General features: G+C 43.6%; 1 protein-coding gene across 1 annotated transcript in view; it reads right to left on the bottom strand.

Annotated features, from left to right (window-relative positions):
• The window catches only part of LOC142589006 (uncharacterized), a 197,751-nt gene that overhangs the window by 123,729 nt on the left and 59,768 nt on the right, over positions 1-14,254 (bottom strand). The window contains exon 4 of the mRNA XM_075700801.1: positions 4,956-5,048. Coding sequence (XP_075556916.1) covers positions 4,956-5,048 — 93 coding nt within the window. The remainder of the gene's footprint in view (positions 1-4,955; positions 5,049-14,254) is intronic.

The raw sequence follows: 14,254 nt of genomic DNA on the forward strand, positions 1-14,254 counted from the left end.
GCAGACCTTCATTCTCTGTCCCTTTGTCTACGTTGCTACAATGCACGAACAGCAGTGGGTGGAGAGGGTCAAAGTCAACGCGCTCCTGAGAATGGTATTAAGAGAGCCCCGGAATTACTCTTATATACGAAGACCGAGATGCTCATGCGGTTGGACATGAACGACACTAGATAAGATGGCCGAGGCGCAAGAGAGGGCTCAATACATCACTCTCCACCACTGAGTCGGGAAGATAAATCTTAAAGAGGGTAGGCATCTTGCTTGCCATGGTTGAAGTATTGCGAGATGCAGTGGAAGTTGGGGGGGGGGGGCTGCATCACGATCATGCCCGTTCCGAGGAAAGTACACACAGTACACAAGGTGGGCAGAAGGCGAGCTAGAGCTAAGGCCCTGCTAGAGAAACCAAGGAACTATTGACAGAAGCACTTCCGTCGATGCGGCGTTCAAACCCAAGAGGCGAGCGTTCACAGGGGTCTACCTGGATGGTACAGGAAACGTCGCGAATGCCGAGTTTCTATGTACAACGCATCGGCACACGGCCGAGAAGGTAGCCATAACCCTGGTACTCCTGGATGGCAAGAGAACCAGAACACACAGTGACTCGAGAGCGGCAGTGAGAGCCTTTGCAAAGGTGACCGTTTCCAGACAGGTCCTGGCGATCCTCCGCGCCAAGGACGTTAACTCGTACACGATCATTTGGTTTCCCGCACATGTGGGAGAAACTGACGGAGCCCACTCTAATCTCAAGGAGTCGGCTCACAACGTCACGCGAGGGCTTAAAGACTGCGTGACGCTAGAGCAGCCAGGCTTGGAGGTTACCTATTGCAGGGACCATCTTCTCTGATGCAACGAACTCACGAAACACTTTAACTTGGCCCGCAGATCATATCCTCCTCCACACATAAAGCTAAACAGACCCCAAGCTCTCACTCCTTGCAGACGGAGACCTCTCCGAGTCCGCTATTAATAAGGAAGACATTTTCCGAAGCCTTGGCTTCATACATTTGCCCTCGATGTGGTAGCGTTGCACACTTAGAACATATGCTGTGGCGGTGCTCCGCGTTATGCATCTACAAGTACAACACCAAAGAGCGCTGGAGTGCGGTTCTGCGTAGCCCCGAACTAGAAGAATAGACATGGGCAGTACATTGGGCCCGCGATGCAGCCAGGCGGCTAGGTCTTTTGGTCCCGACGTGGGAGCAGCCCGTTTCGGGCTACAAATCTAGCGGAACCTGAAGGACATGAATAAAGTTTTCAATGCCATACCATGTACTTGAACACAAATAAGTCAAGTTGCTACCGTCATCGTCTTCAGCAGCAATCCCATGCTAATTTCCGCAATGTTGTGCAGAGCGTTGTAACAGTAAAAACAGTGTTTCACGTTTGTCGTTGCATATGACAATGTTTCCTACTAGTACGCATATCTCTCTATTGCAGTATTGCTTTCGTGCGTCTTTGTTCATAAATTTCTAAAGGTAACCTCCGTTCGTAATGATCTTTTGTAGTAGATAAATATTGAGCAACTAACACAAATTTATTTCTAATGTTTAAGTCATCGAATTCTAATGCCGAAAAATGCCCAGGCTCGATGCTAGAAAAAAAGATTCACTATAAGAGAAGACAAAAATAGTAGCTTTAAGATATAAGTGACGTAACGATACTACGGAAAATCCTTCATGCTGCTCTGTGGCATACCTATGCCATGATGTCACTTCCCGTGTATTTTCCAGGGTGCTTGTGGAGGCGAGATTTTCGGAAGATGCGTGGCAGGGTTGCAGGCATATTTGGAATACAATAGGCTGCGCTCATAATTAGGGCATTCTAACGAATTTTTACGCATACATGTCACTAAATCAATTCCCACCTGCAGTCAGTCCATTCTATTGTTACTTAAGAGCACACTGTAGTGAACTTCGGGGCCGGATATTTGAAAGGTCGAGCTAGTCTTACAAATTGTATAGGCAAGCGATAAGGCACTAATATTCAGCTTTAGTATCCTAAATGCAACATGAATACTGAAGTACATAACAAAAAAGCTATCGCATGTATTATTAGCTGCCAGGACAGTGCTATTTCTTCTGAAGTCCATTGCCCCTGTATAAATTGTACCGGAATAGACGGAACAACCCTATGGGCTACAGGCAAGAATATTTATAGAAGTACGTATACATTCCAGTTTACCTTGCAATATGAACAGAAATATCATTAAAGCGTTAAACTGTAATCCCGAAATACTATTATAAGAACACAACTAGTACCGCTAAGTAGGGGGCGAGGCCTCAAATCTATTTTTCTTCAGTTCTTTGTTTAAATATGGATAAAATAAATGGATAGCGTTCAATATGGGTGCGCATCGATGTTAATCACGAACGTCATTTTTTTTTAACATCACTTAGTAGTCTGGCGTGACTGTCGCAAAATATTGCTATTCTTGTATTGGCCATAGCATACTTTGCACCGAGAAAGTTAACGACTTCTCGGTATTGATGGTTGGGCGTGACAGTAGGTTCTGCTACTATTTTCTGATCCAGCAGAGTGATTTTGACCTGTGCTATCCAGCCTATAATTCAAAATCCCATTAGTACTTTGCGTATTCGGTAGTCTAATTCTTGCTTTAAATAAAGAAAATGATGGTTACTGTGGTGAAAAATTGCTCGAGCAAAAACACACAGCACGCAGAGGATGCGCGGCAGCTGCAAGAACGATGGAAGCGCAACTTGCATCTTTTCCTTGTCTCTTTTTATGGTGCTTTTCTTCATGTTTTTTGTTATTGTAGCGAAACGTAAAAAACCGCAAATTGGGCCGATTGAAAGTTTCCCATATTAAATAAAAACTTGAGCAGTTCTACTCTGTGAAGGCGGATGACCAGTGAAACTGTGCAGCACATGATAAAGAGGTGACACAGCATTCTCGACGAAGATGCGAGTACGTTTCTTGTCTTGATCGGTAGTCATCGTAACGAAAAGTCCGCGCACACATTTATTTTTATTCTCCCGCGTTTTTGGATGCTATAAATTCGTTATATTTAGTCGTGTTTTCGTTTTGCGATATATTGAGGGAAAGAATTTGAGACTGAAATACCCGCACCGACTGACCGCGAGCGAGTGCTGTCAGCACATTCGCAGAGGGAAGGACAATAGGGGAACGCATGCATGATGAGCGGCAACGGTGCCAGCTGTGCAAGACAACGACGAACACACGTTAGCGCGGTTACGCCAAAGGGTGCCACCATAGAGTTTAATATTACTATAACTAGAGGGAAATATGAGGCTGCGATCGTTCAACCATCATGGGAATGATGGGAAGTACAGGCTACAGATTGGTATTTTGTTGGCTGGCGAACTAGTCTACAGGTATTTTTGGCGGTTATGGTTTCGCTTCAAGCGCAATTGCTATACCCCGCAGTGGGACGGTGGGGCGCAAAGCTTTGCTCTGTTGCTCGAAGTGGCGATAGCGCTCTGGACCAGCGACTGGACCGATGTTTGTGTCGCGTTGTGGTGTCGAAGCCCTGACGAGAAAGCGACGGCATCGTAAACGTTGAAACAACGCATTTTGGCCGTTTTGAACTTTGTTTGCTAAGTGTGTTAGGTTGGCGCTCTATCATTACGTGGCTTATGAAACTTCAGAACTTCAGAATCGTGACAGCCGACGCAGCCTTTAAAAAGAGCGAGAGAGTTCGCAAGTACCTACAGGCCGTCTGCGCGAAAAATATTGCGTTCGTAGCGAGCAGGCATCGTAGCAGACGACATTTGTAGCATTCCTGTCAAAGGGGCAACATTTTCTCAGAATAAAAATTTCATTTTTATAAATACCTGATGAGTACTTTTACATACGTATATGCATGGTTGTTATTGCTGTGGTAAAAATAAATAAACAATTATTCTCTGGCGCTAAATCGGAAGCAGAATTGCAGAAGAATGCATACCCGCGTGTGCCCTGGTGGCAAACCGTGCTTGAATCTCAAAGTCATACAATGCTTATGTAATGTGTTGTGCAATATACAAGACACTGCAGAAATAAAATTTGATTTTACGCGAAATATGTGAGTATAGCATTGTTTACTGCGCCGCAAGTAAACGCCGTCAGTCTAAAGACCGAAGTCAATTCGAAGCTTGTACTTCCCATCATTCCCATGTAGGTCGAGGCAACGCTTAGGAGAGCGCTCGTAGACACTAGCGCCATATTTCCCTCTAGGGTATTTATTTATAAACTCTATGGGCGCAACTGGGTCACCTATGGTAGAAGACGACGACGAACACGCGAGCAGTGGCGCGAGACATTGCTGCTGATGATAGTTTTTGCTCACACAGGTTTGGTGATGGACACAAACAGCTTCTCGTTCTTTGTCCAGTATAAGTAGCGCTGTAAAACAGCGCTACTTATACTGGACAGAGAACGAGAATAGATACACAAAATGCCGTGTTTGTATCAATTCTTGTTGTTTGTACAGTGTCGGTAGCGCTGTTTTAAGTAATATCTGGTGAAATATAAGTCGCAACCTAGACTCTACCATAGAACAATCTGTATGATTTGAGCATACACAGAAGATACTTCACTCGCAATTTACAGGTTATTTTCTATAGGGAATTTGTCTTCCGTTTTGCGTATAGAACCAACCAAGATATAGCACGTAATATTAAACAAATTCAACGAAGATAACGTTTAAAATAGAATGCACAATAGTCGGTAACAACCTAAGACTATAACGGCCAAGGCGTAGTTGTGGAGCTTAAATAGATTGTAACAAAGAAGAATTTCTCTGCCACCCCGTTGAAGGGGAAGTTTTGATTTTTGTGCGTATCTCGCACTAGGTTTGGGAGCACCGAGGCACAGTAGATGTGAGCATTTACTATATGATGTGGTGGGCTCAACCGATGCAGCAAAAGTGGGTTATCAACAAACATGTGGGTTGTCAGCAAAAGTGTGCTATAAAGAAAAAAATATAAACTGCTCACCGCCATGGTTCCAAAACTGCACATACATGACCACAGCGCAGATTTTGTTAGGATCTGCATAGAGCAGATGCGCGTCCTCACGGTGAATGTTTTCTGCGTGCGGAAGAAAAGCGGATATGTAAATTTGAATTGTTGCTACACTGACACGCTCCTAAAATATTAAAATATTTCTCTCACACGGCGCAGACGGCTTTTACAAAATTAGAATAAGCCCGCATAGATCAAAATATGATTCCCAATAGTCAAAACATGTACGTGATCTAATGGTGTGTTTCATAAAGCATAGGTGCGTCATACCAACAAATGCACGTCTCAGTTTGCTCCTAGATGGTGACAAATGTCCAAATGCAAGGAAAAGTTAATGGCAAGGAATGACTGAACAAAACTGCATAACAGCAGTCGTGAAGAGTAATACAGGGGCCGTTAATTCATCAGGGCCAGTCGCTAATTAAACGGGAAAATTTACTTTTTCAAAAAAGATACCATTTAGGTGCCTAGTATAAGGTATACCAGCCTCAACTAGAATACCACTACCCCGTTCGCTCTCTGATTCGCACCACTATCTTCTTTTTTTTTAACCATACGCCTTACAATTTTTTTACATTCATTTTTGCGGGGTCCTTGATTGTTCTCGAGCTTCATTGTTAGCCTCCAACATTTTGCCCCATATATCAGCAGCAGTAGAACGGAAAGGTTGTACACTTTCCTTTGGAACGACAGCGCTAAGCCACCAGTCAGAGTCTGGTAATGCCTTCTGTATGCCCTCCACATCAATTTAATTCTTTTGTAAATTTCCTTCTCATGATCAGAGTCGCCTGCGAGTAAGTGACCTATATAAATGTACTCCTATATAAACGTACTCTAGCGGCTGACTGGCGATTCAGAATTTTCGTTTCGTTGCCTGACTACTGTACATTTTGTTTGTTTTCTGCACATTAATTTTCAAGCCAACATTTACACTTTCTCGGTTAAGGTCCTCAATCATTTCTTGCAATTCAACCCTATTGTTGGTGAACAGGACAATGTCATATGCAAACCGAAGGCTGCTGAGATATTCACCGCTGCTCCTCACTCCTAAGCATTTCCACTGTAATAGGTTCAGTATGTCTTATAAACATGCCTTGAATAGCGTTGGCGGTATTTTGCATACTTGCCTTACCTCCTTTTTGATAGGTAACTTTCCATTCTTCTAAACACGCCGTGAATAGCATTGGAAAGATTATGTCTCCTTGCCTAACCCCTTTATTGATAGTTACCTATTCATTTTTCTTCTTGAGAACAATGGTAGCGGTTAAATATTTTAAGTATTTTCCAAGATTTTCATGTATTGCTTCTCTCCTTCTTGATTGGGTAATGCCTCAAGACTACTCGCATCTTAACTGGATAAAATAAATTTACGTAATCTGTGAAAGCTATTTATAGAGGTTTATTGTACTGCCAAGATATGTCGGTTACCTGGTTGATTAAATGTATGCGATGCATTGTAGAATATCGCTTCCTGAAGCCGGCCTGTTCTCTTGTTTGATTAAAGGCAAATCTTGCTCTGATTCTATTGTAAGTTGGCTTGGTGAACATTATACACAATACTGAACGCAAAGCAGTGGCACTATATTTCATCAATTCTGTAACACTTCCTATTTTGGGGATTAGTAAAATGTTGGCAATCTTGGAGTTCTGTGGAACATTTGAAGTCATGAGAAAATTCGTATAAAGGCCCTCAGGTATTTTAACCATGATATAGCCTCCATCTTTGAAAAAATCGACTGCTTTTCATCCTCAAGTGCTGCTTTTTTCCGAGTCATATCTTACAAGGCCCTTGTAACTTCATGGCTAATTATTATGCAAGCGGGCCCTTTAGCATGTTCATCACTACGAAAGAAATGGCGTGGCTACTATGGGTACTACCGTGGCTGTATGGGTAGCATAGAAATATTTAGAGAAATTGCTGATGACATCCTGCTGATTGTTCAGTGCAGACACCTTGCCTTGTCCTATGCCAAGTTTTCTTCTCATTGATTGTCTGCGGTGGCCACTCATTGCTGCTTACTCATTCATTCCTTTGTTACAATTTTTTATATCCTTTACTTTCTTCTTGATGGTCAGCTTTGACATTTCAGCGAATTTGATCTGATCTTGGGTTTATCAAGTACATACCGCAGACCCTTTGGTCCAAGCAGAGCAGCAATACATACACACAATAGTGAACAAATTGGAGAAAAGCTAGTACAAATTTATACAATACAATTTTATTCACAGTGCGTCTCTAAACCATGGTTCAAGGGCGATATTGTTCGGAGAAAAAATGTGAGTCAATGTTAATGAGTCAGGATGATGCTGTCTTGTGTGCCGCGTTATTGCAGACATTAGGTAAGTCGATGGTTTCATTTAAAGCTTGTTCTTGAGAAGGAGAGAAAGGGATTCGAGCCTCAGCAGCTTTCGGCGTGATTGAAGAGTACGTATGGAATTTTTTGACATAACCTTAAATTGAGAATCCAGTCTTGCGAATACATGAAATATAACCATAATAACTGCCTTTTTCTGTATTTTTCATAATGCCTGATATTTGAGTTAGCGTAAGGCTCACATGATATACATGCATGCTCTACTTTGGTCTAATAAATGAAAAAGAAACAGACATTTTACACTAGGAGGGGCATTTTGAGATTTTGTCTTACGAAACAAAGTTTTCCGAAAACGTAAAAACAAATATCAATAATATGCATGTTCCACGAGAATGTGCAAGTCAAAATAACACCAAAAATTAGTAGCTGTTAGTCTCACGCAGTGCATAAGAGCCCAGTGCGTAGAAAAATGCTAGTGTTTTTTTACGAGCAATATGACGAAATGCGGATTTCTCACCCTTTAGAAATATCCCCCATTCATTACACCACTTCAACATGTTGTTCAAATCTCTTTCGAAAATAATCCGATTGTACTGAGAAGGTATATCAATGTACAGAATACAATAATCAGCAGACAATGTAATTTGCACACCGGGAGTTATGTTTTTAACAATGCCATTTACATACACTAGAAACAGCAAAGGCCCCAAGACACTACATTGCGACACCCCTGAGGTGAATGGAAGAGTGGCCGAGCTACGTTCGCCAGTTGTAACGTACATGGCGCGTTTGGTCAGATGAGCAATCATCTAGTTTATGGAACTGTCATGCATGCCAATAATTAGAAGGTGGAAGCATAATTTGTCGTGCAGAAACTTATAGAAGGCTTTGGGGAAATCTAAGAATATTTCATCCATTTGGCCATTAATGTCGAAAGATAAAACAGATGAGCGGAACACTCACACAAGTTGAGTCGAATAACCATTCCTGAAGCAGTGCTGCAACTACGTGTGCACAATAGTTTTCAGCGAAGAACTCCTTCACATGGTTTGCCACATTGTGCTACAAGTGTTTGCAGCATTGTGATGTCAGAAAAATGGGACGATAATTTTGTAATCTAAATCCATCTTCTTTTTTGAAGAATGGCACAACTTCGGGCTAATCTGTAGTCATCCGGTAGCTGTTGCGACTGTAGCGAAGCAGATTTTTTTTAAAGAAAGCTGGCAAAGAGTTCAGGACATCGTTTTAGGGAAGATGCTCGTGAATTTGTCAGGGCCCCAGGAAGGTTTAGTTCTCAGGCTTACCAACATGTTGACAATTTGAGCATAAGAAATAGAACCAAAATCAAATAACTGTTTCACTGGACGCATAGTATGCAAACATCTCACAATGCAAATGCACTTTTAGAGTACTCCTTGAATTTCTGTGCTATGTCTCTGTCATTAGTTCTTAGTGTGCCCTAATTTGTATTTGTGAAATGGGTTTCTTTTTTCCTTCATATGGTTCCAGAATTTTGTAGAATCATTTTCAATAAAGCTACATAGAGAATTGTTATAATCGTAATTCTTTGCTGTAGTCATGTTGTGTACAACAGAGTTCTGCCCCTTTTTTATTTTAAAAAGATTTCCGAGCTTTTTGTTTACCCTTTTTCCCTTGCGTTTAATTTTAAGCAGCCTCTCTTCTTTACAGCTGTCCCAGATGAGTTTTCTTTTATCAGCGTGGATGGGGAATATACGTTGTGAATGTAGATGCTCAACCCTCTGAGTTTCTTGAAGTTTGCAAAAATGGCCTTCTTTTCACTGTAATCCTGAAGGCAAATTATGATTGGTTGGTTTCCGTTGTGCTTTCTTAGCATATGTATTCGACCAGTAGACTTGAACTCACGCCCAGAGTTTTCTTCATCATAGACTCGGTTTTAGCAAAGCAGGGCTCTGAGCCCAATCAGGAACATTGTTGGACACATTCTAGCTTTACCGCTTTTTATTAGGTCAGTTGTTGCTTAGACGAGTTCATCTACTGTTCGCCTTCGTGCTATACCCCACTTCAGTTGCTGCTTCTGAAATCAGCCTTGTTACAGGCTTCATTCATCACCTAAATGAATTCATTACCTGAACGTGAAGTTATGTTTATCTTCCTGCTCTAAAGCTGCGGGTTTGTTTGCGAGCACTAGCCTGAATTCGTAGATATTTACCTTTATGGCGTCTATGTTGGCATGTTCCTTTTATTATGTTACCCTTTCTCTAATCAAATTGCAATGAAGTCCTACATATCACTAACCTATGACTACTTCACTGTACCCAAACGCTTCTACATCCTGCACTATGCTGTAATCGGCCGAGCGTGTCAAATATATTTAATTTCGTTTTCCCCATTAGAGCCTTTTTAGTCCACTACCTCTTCATTCTTCCCTCATTCTCCGTGGCTCCTTATGCATCCTCCAGCTTTGCCGTTTTTGTCGAGCAGGGCTCCGAGCCTAGTCAGGAACACGACGCTGGCCGAGGAATGTTTTTATCCGGCGTACCTACTGCCGGAAGATACAGAGAATGGCTTCAGCATGGCTCCGTGATCCGTTTTAAAGCCCCGCCGGGACGAAAGGAGATGGAAACACAACCGGCCTTGTTAGAAATCGTACGCGACGGCACATTATCACACAGAACAGGTTCGCCCAGATTTGGTGCTCGGTGAAGACATACGCAAGCCCACGGGTGGAACAGCTCTTCCAGATGGAAAAAAGAACGAAGGTGGGGTGGGAAAGCCCACACCTCAACGCGAACGCACTTCCGAAGTTTCGTCGAATTTGTCCACAAAACAGCACACCCTTCTTTCCTTTTAAGCAGTTTGATTGGCCCGTGGCCCAGGTGGCCTTGACTGGTGGCCCACCATGCGGCGTGCTTCCGCCATACTGGGCGCTATTGAATCGTAGACGAATCTCGCGCCATGACTTTAAGTAAATGTAGGCGTCACAGTGTTGCTCGTGGAGACGTCAATGACCAAAGTCGGGCGAATTCTTGACAGGTGGGTCGAGGGGGCGAATAGGTTCTAGACTACCGAGCGCTAATGCTGCGTAGACTATTTGGGCGCCGGGTCATCAGGCGATCGCAGAGGTCACAGAATTGTTCGTGCAGGGGTCATTGTCTAAGATACTGGGCATAGGAAAGAAGGCAAGCCCCTGTCCCCCCCCCCCTCAAGCACCACAAGAACCGCCGAATGTGTCTCGGCGCGGCCCCGATGCGCAGAGTGTTTTGCAGTCATTCTAAATGGAGGGTAACTGACGACTATTTACGACCGGCGACAGGCAGAGGCAGGGTAATGAATTCGGAATAAATGTTTGGTAGGTTTACAGCAATGGGACTGCTTTCTCCCCCGACATTTACGGGTCGACGTGCAGGAAAATACGGGTCATCTTTTCCGTGAAGGTGGCGAGCCGTAGCGCATGGCTTTACAGTTAACCTTGGGTTCGCTCTTTGCACACGATGCCTGTGAAGGCACCTAGAAAGCCGCTGCGGAACAGGTCTCATGTTAATGTGGCTCCTCGATTGTCAAACCACATCCTCACGACCTAATTGAAGGCGAAGAACATAAGGTGCAGCTTGTCGTCGCTGTTAGAGTTAATTGTGGCGACCCATTCATACGACTTCAGGCCCGTTTGCTGGTATTCCAATGTTGATCCGCGAAACGTCGGTGGCTCCCTGAGCTGCTGCAGCACGATCGGTATTTTCGAGAATGGGGTTGTCATTCTAGCTGCTGTCCTGATTGGGCACTTCGTTGCCTTTGCAAGTAGAAGTCCATGTTCCGGGGGCAGGTTTTGAAGCCTGTGGCTTGCTCGATGCTCTGGGGCGACGTTGGTGCTGACTTCGGGTTTCAGGCTTATGTCGCGGCTTTGAAGGGACGTTCGCTCCATGAACACACAGGCACCTCAATCCGAGGTCATGTAGTAGTGACGGTTCAGGAAACAGCAGCCAAACGATCCAAACGATAAATGACCAAAGTAGCTTTTTCTTTGGTGACGTTGCGGCCACAAAAGTAGGCCACATTCAAAGAACAATGATAGCTGTGCAGTCAGCGATCATCGAAATCTGATCAGCGGGTCAAGCGCATCGGCTTTTATATATCATTAGTGGAAGCTTCCAGTGCAATCGCTGGTACCCGCATGGTGTCCAGAGGCTACCACACAATTCGAGCCGCACATGTTCTCTGATTATACAAGACTTGGCGAGGGCCAACAGAACACAGAGTCAACGGTGACTTTGGCGTAAGTTCTACATCATGCATACGTGTCTTGGGCTGAGGCATGACGTTTAACATTTGTTAGCCGGTGAAAAAGCAGTCACCGGATACGATTAAGCAAGCGCATGTGTCAATACACAACATGAGACTAGACAACAAATTCATGCAACGCGGAATGGTCGTTGCGTAGACAAAAAACAAAATTTACCTAAAGCAGTGGGCGCCCACTTAAGTCAACAGGGCCACTTATTCGATGAAGCAAGGCTCTGTATACGACTCGTACAAACAATTTTCTGGCCACTGCACAAGAGGAACTCTACAGAATCATGCCTCATACACATGTTTATATGCCTAAGCCCGAGAGGGACCAATTTGGCACGCGGCAACTAAACATGGCTAAAAGCTGTAGCTTAAACGTGATATTCTCATATCGTTAAGAAAGACACAAAAATACGTCCTGCCATGATTTACCTTGACTCTGAGGCCCAGCTTTTTCTCCCCCTCCATTCTCAACTCTTGCATGCCTTTTCCTTAGCAATCAATTTACTATTTTGTGCCGCGCTTTTACGCATATGTCTACCCTATGTTCGATTTTGCAATGTACTTCTGCCCCCTACCCTTTCTTCTGCCATCTGCATAGTATTCTTTCTCTTTTTTTACAACAACCACTGACACGGTTCAAATTCCCAAACATCTCATCTCCCTCGACGCCTATGCCACACGGGGTTCCGCAACTTATGCTTACCGCCGGCATGACGCCTGCGCCGAACAGCTCAGGCTAATGTCTCTTAATTGACCAAGCCGTGACCATCCGACCAGCCCCGTCCCTTAACCCCAGAGTCCCGATGTCGCGATCTTAGTACCTTCAAAAAATAAACGACCCTCTGCGGCTGCGCTACTCAAACCATTCCTTTAACTTTGTTGTTCTTCTGCCGTGGAAAGGCTGACTGACTCTTCTAAAACCTCAAACACAGGCCGCCTAGACCACCTACGGTTTTTGTTAACTTCTCTAAAGACTTCCTAAGCCCTCGCTCCCCAAACAACTCGCCAAGCCATCTTTTTTTCTCTTGTACTGCCACCTTCGCAATCCGCCGCTCTTGTCTCGTACTCCTAGAAAACCACACCTAGATGCGTCAAGTGACAGCTTTCCTTGTCTTTTCAGTCTCTTCCTTTACAGCCAGCCGCCAACGACAAAGACGGCACGTGACGTCCCCCTCCTAATGCGTTAAAAGTAAACCCACCTAGTATAAAATGGCCGCCTTTGACGAAGGCGCGTCCTGCTATCGAAATGGAGACCAGCCTTTCTGGCCGCTCTATTTCTGTTTAAACCTTTTTACCACAGTGTACTCGTGGCAGCGATGCGCAGCATAGGTATAGAAGGAATCCTTGGGAGCTATATATAAATGTCTTATGACTACGTATGTCTACGGATATTTAAGATTACGGCAATGTACAGTGAGTACAGAATAGGTATTAACATTATTAGCTTGACAAAAGCATTACAAACTTAATTGCAATAAGATAATATAAGCCTAAATAAAGCTCCTTCAGATTATTGATTTGCAAGGAAGCCTGATTCAATTGAAGTACGACGACAATTTTTTATCCTAATGACGTGTAATGGAGGATAATTGAAATTATTTAGGTTACATTTATTAGTTTCAGCAGGAGTATATGAAGGTAAATTTCAGGCCTATTGAATATTAAGCCTGCCTCAGAAAAATGACTTTCATGTGTAATTTTGATAGATGTGTGTAAGTTCGTTGAGTCAATTCGGGAATATAAAAGTAAATATGACTAGTTATGCTTAATAATGAGTATTACGATTACAATACTTAAGCAAAATCAAGCTCAAATAGAGTAATAAAGAATAATTCATTTTGCCTTACTAGCACTGAACTGGCCAAACCTATCCACGATGTTGCTGCACTGATAAATTAAGAAAAGCAAGCGACGCTGCATTTGTGAGCCTTCGAAGGATGTCAAACTGTCGCTCAACAAACTCCTTCATGAATGAAGTTACATACATGAAATCATAAACTACTATCAATAAGACGAGGTCACGCTTTCCATAGGCAAAAATTTGGTTCCTCTAATGATTCCTAATGAGGCAAAAATCCCAGTCTGGTGTACCCCATGGCTTTGGGTCTGCGCCGCTCTTGTTTCTGCTGTTATTGGAGATATTAGTGCGAGAGCAATTATACGGACACTCCAGGAGTATCTTTGCCGTGGCCCTCGCTGTGATGTTCCATATAATGTCCGAAGGTGTTTGTGTATGTGCGAGTGGAAGCACGCGAGGGAAGCCGGTACGCACGAATCTGGCACGTACGAAGCAGAAAGCTGAGAGCAAATGCAGCCATCTGTCGCACGAAAGAGCGTGGGGGATTGGGAAGGAGGGAGGCAGGGGAGGCGGCGTCGTGCTCAGGCAGCTCTTGCGCATTTGGCGTACAGGGGCAAGGGGAACTCACAATCGCGACTCAAGTTATTTATTTATTTATTTATTTATTTATTTATTTATTTATGCATACTGCAGCGCAATTTGCGCTGTAGCAGGAGTGGGTTAAGAAAAGGCACAGAAAATGCATTGGAGTATACAGCGGTGAAAGCAAGTGAACATTTTTAAAGACCACTGATGAAAGGAAAATACACAAATAAGCACAAATGAACACTCTTACAAAAGAGCACTGAAGAAAGAAAAATACACAAGAAGTTATACAAATGCTGCCAGGC

This window comes from Dermacentor variabilis, chromosome 7 (genome assembly GCF_050947875.1).
Source record: "Dermacentor variabilis isolate Ectoservices chromosome 7, ASM5094787v1, whole genome shotgun sequence".
Taxonomy (NCBI): domain Eukaryota; kingdom Metazoa; phylum Arthropoda; class Arachnida; order Ixodida; family Ixodidae; genus Dermacentor; species Dermacentor variabilis.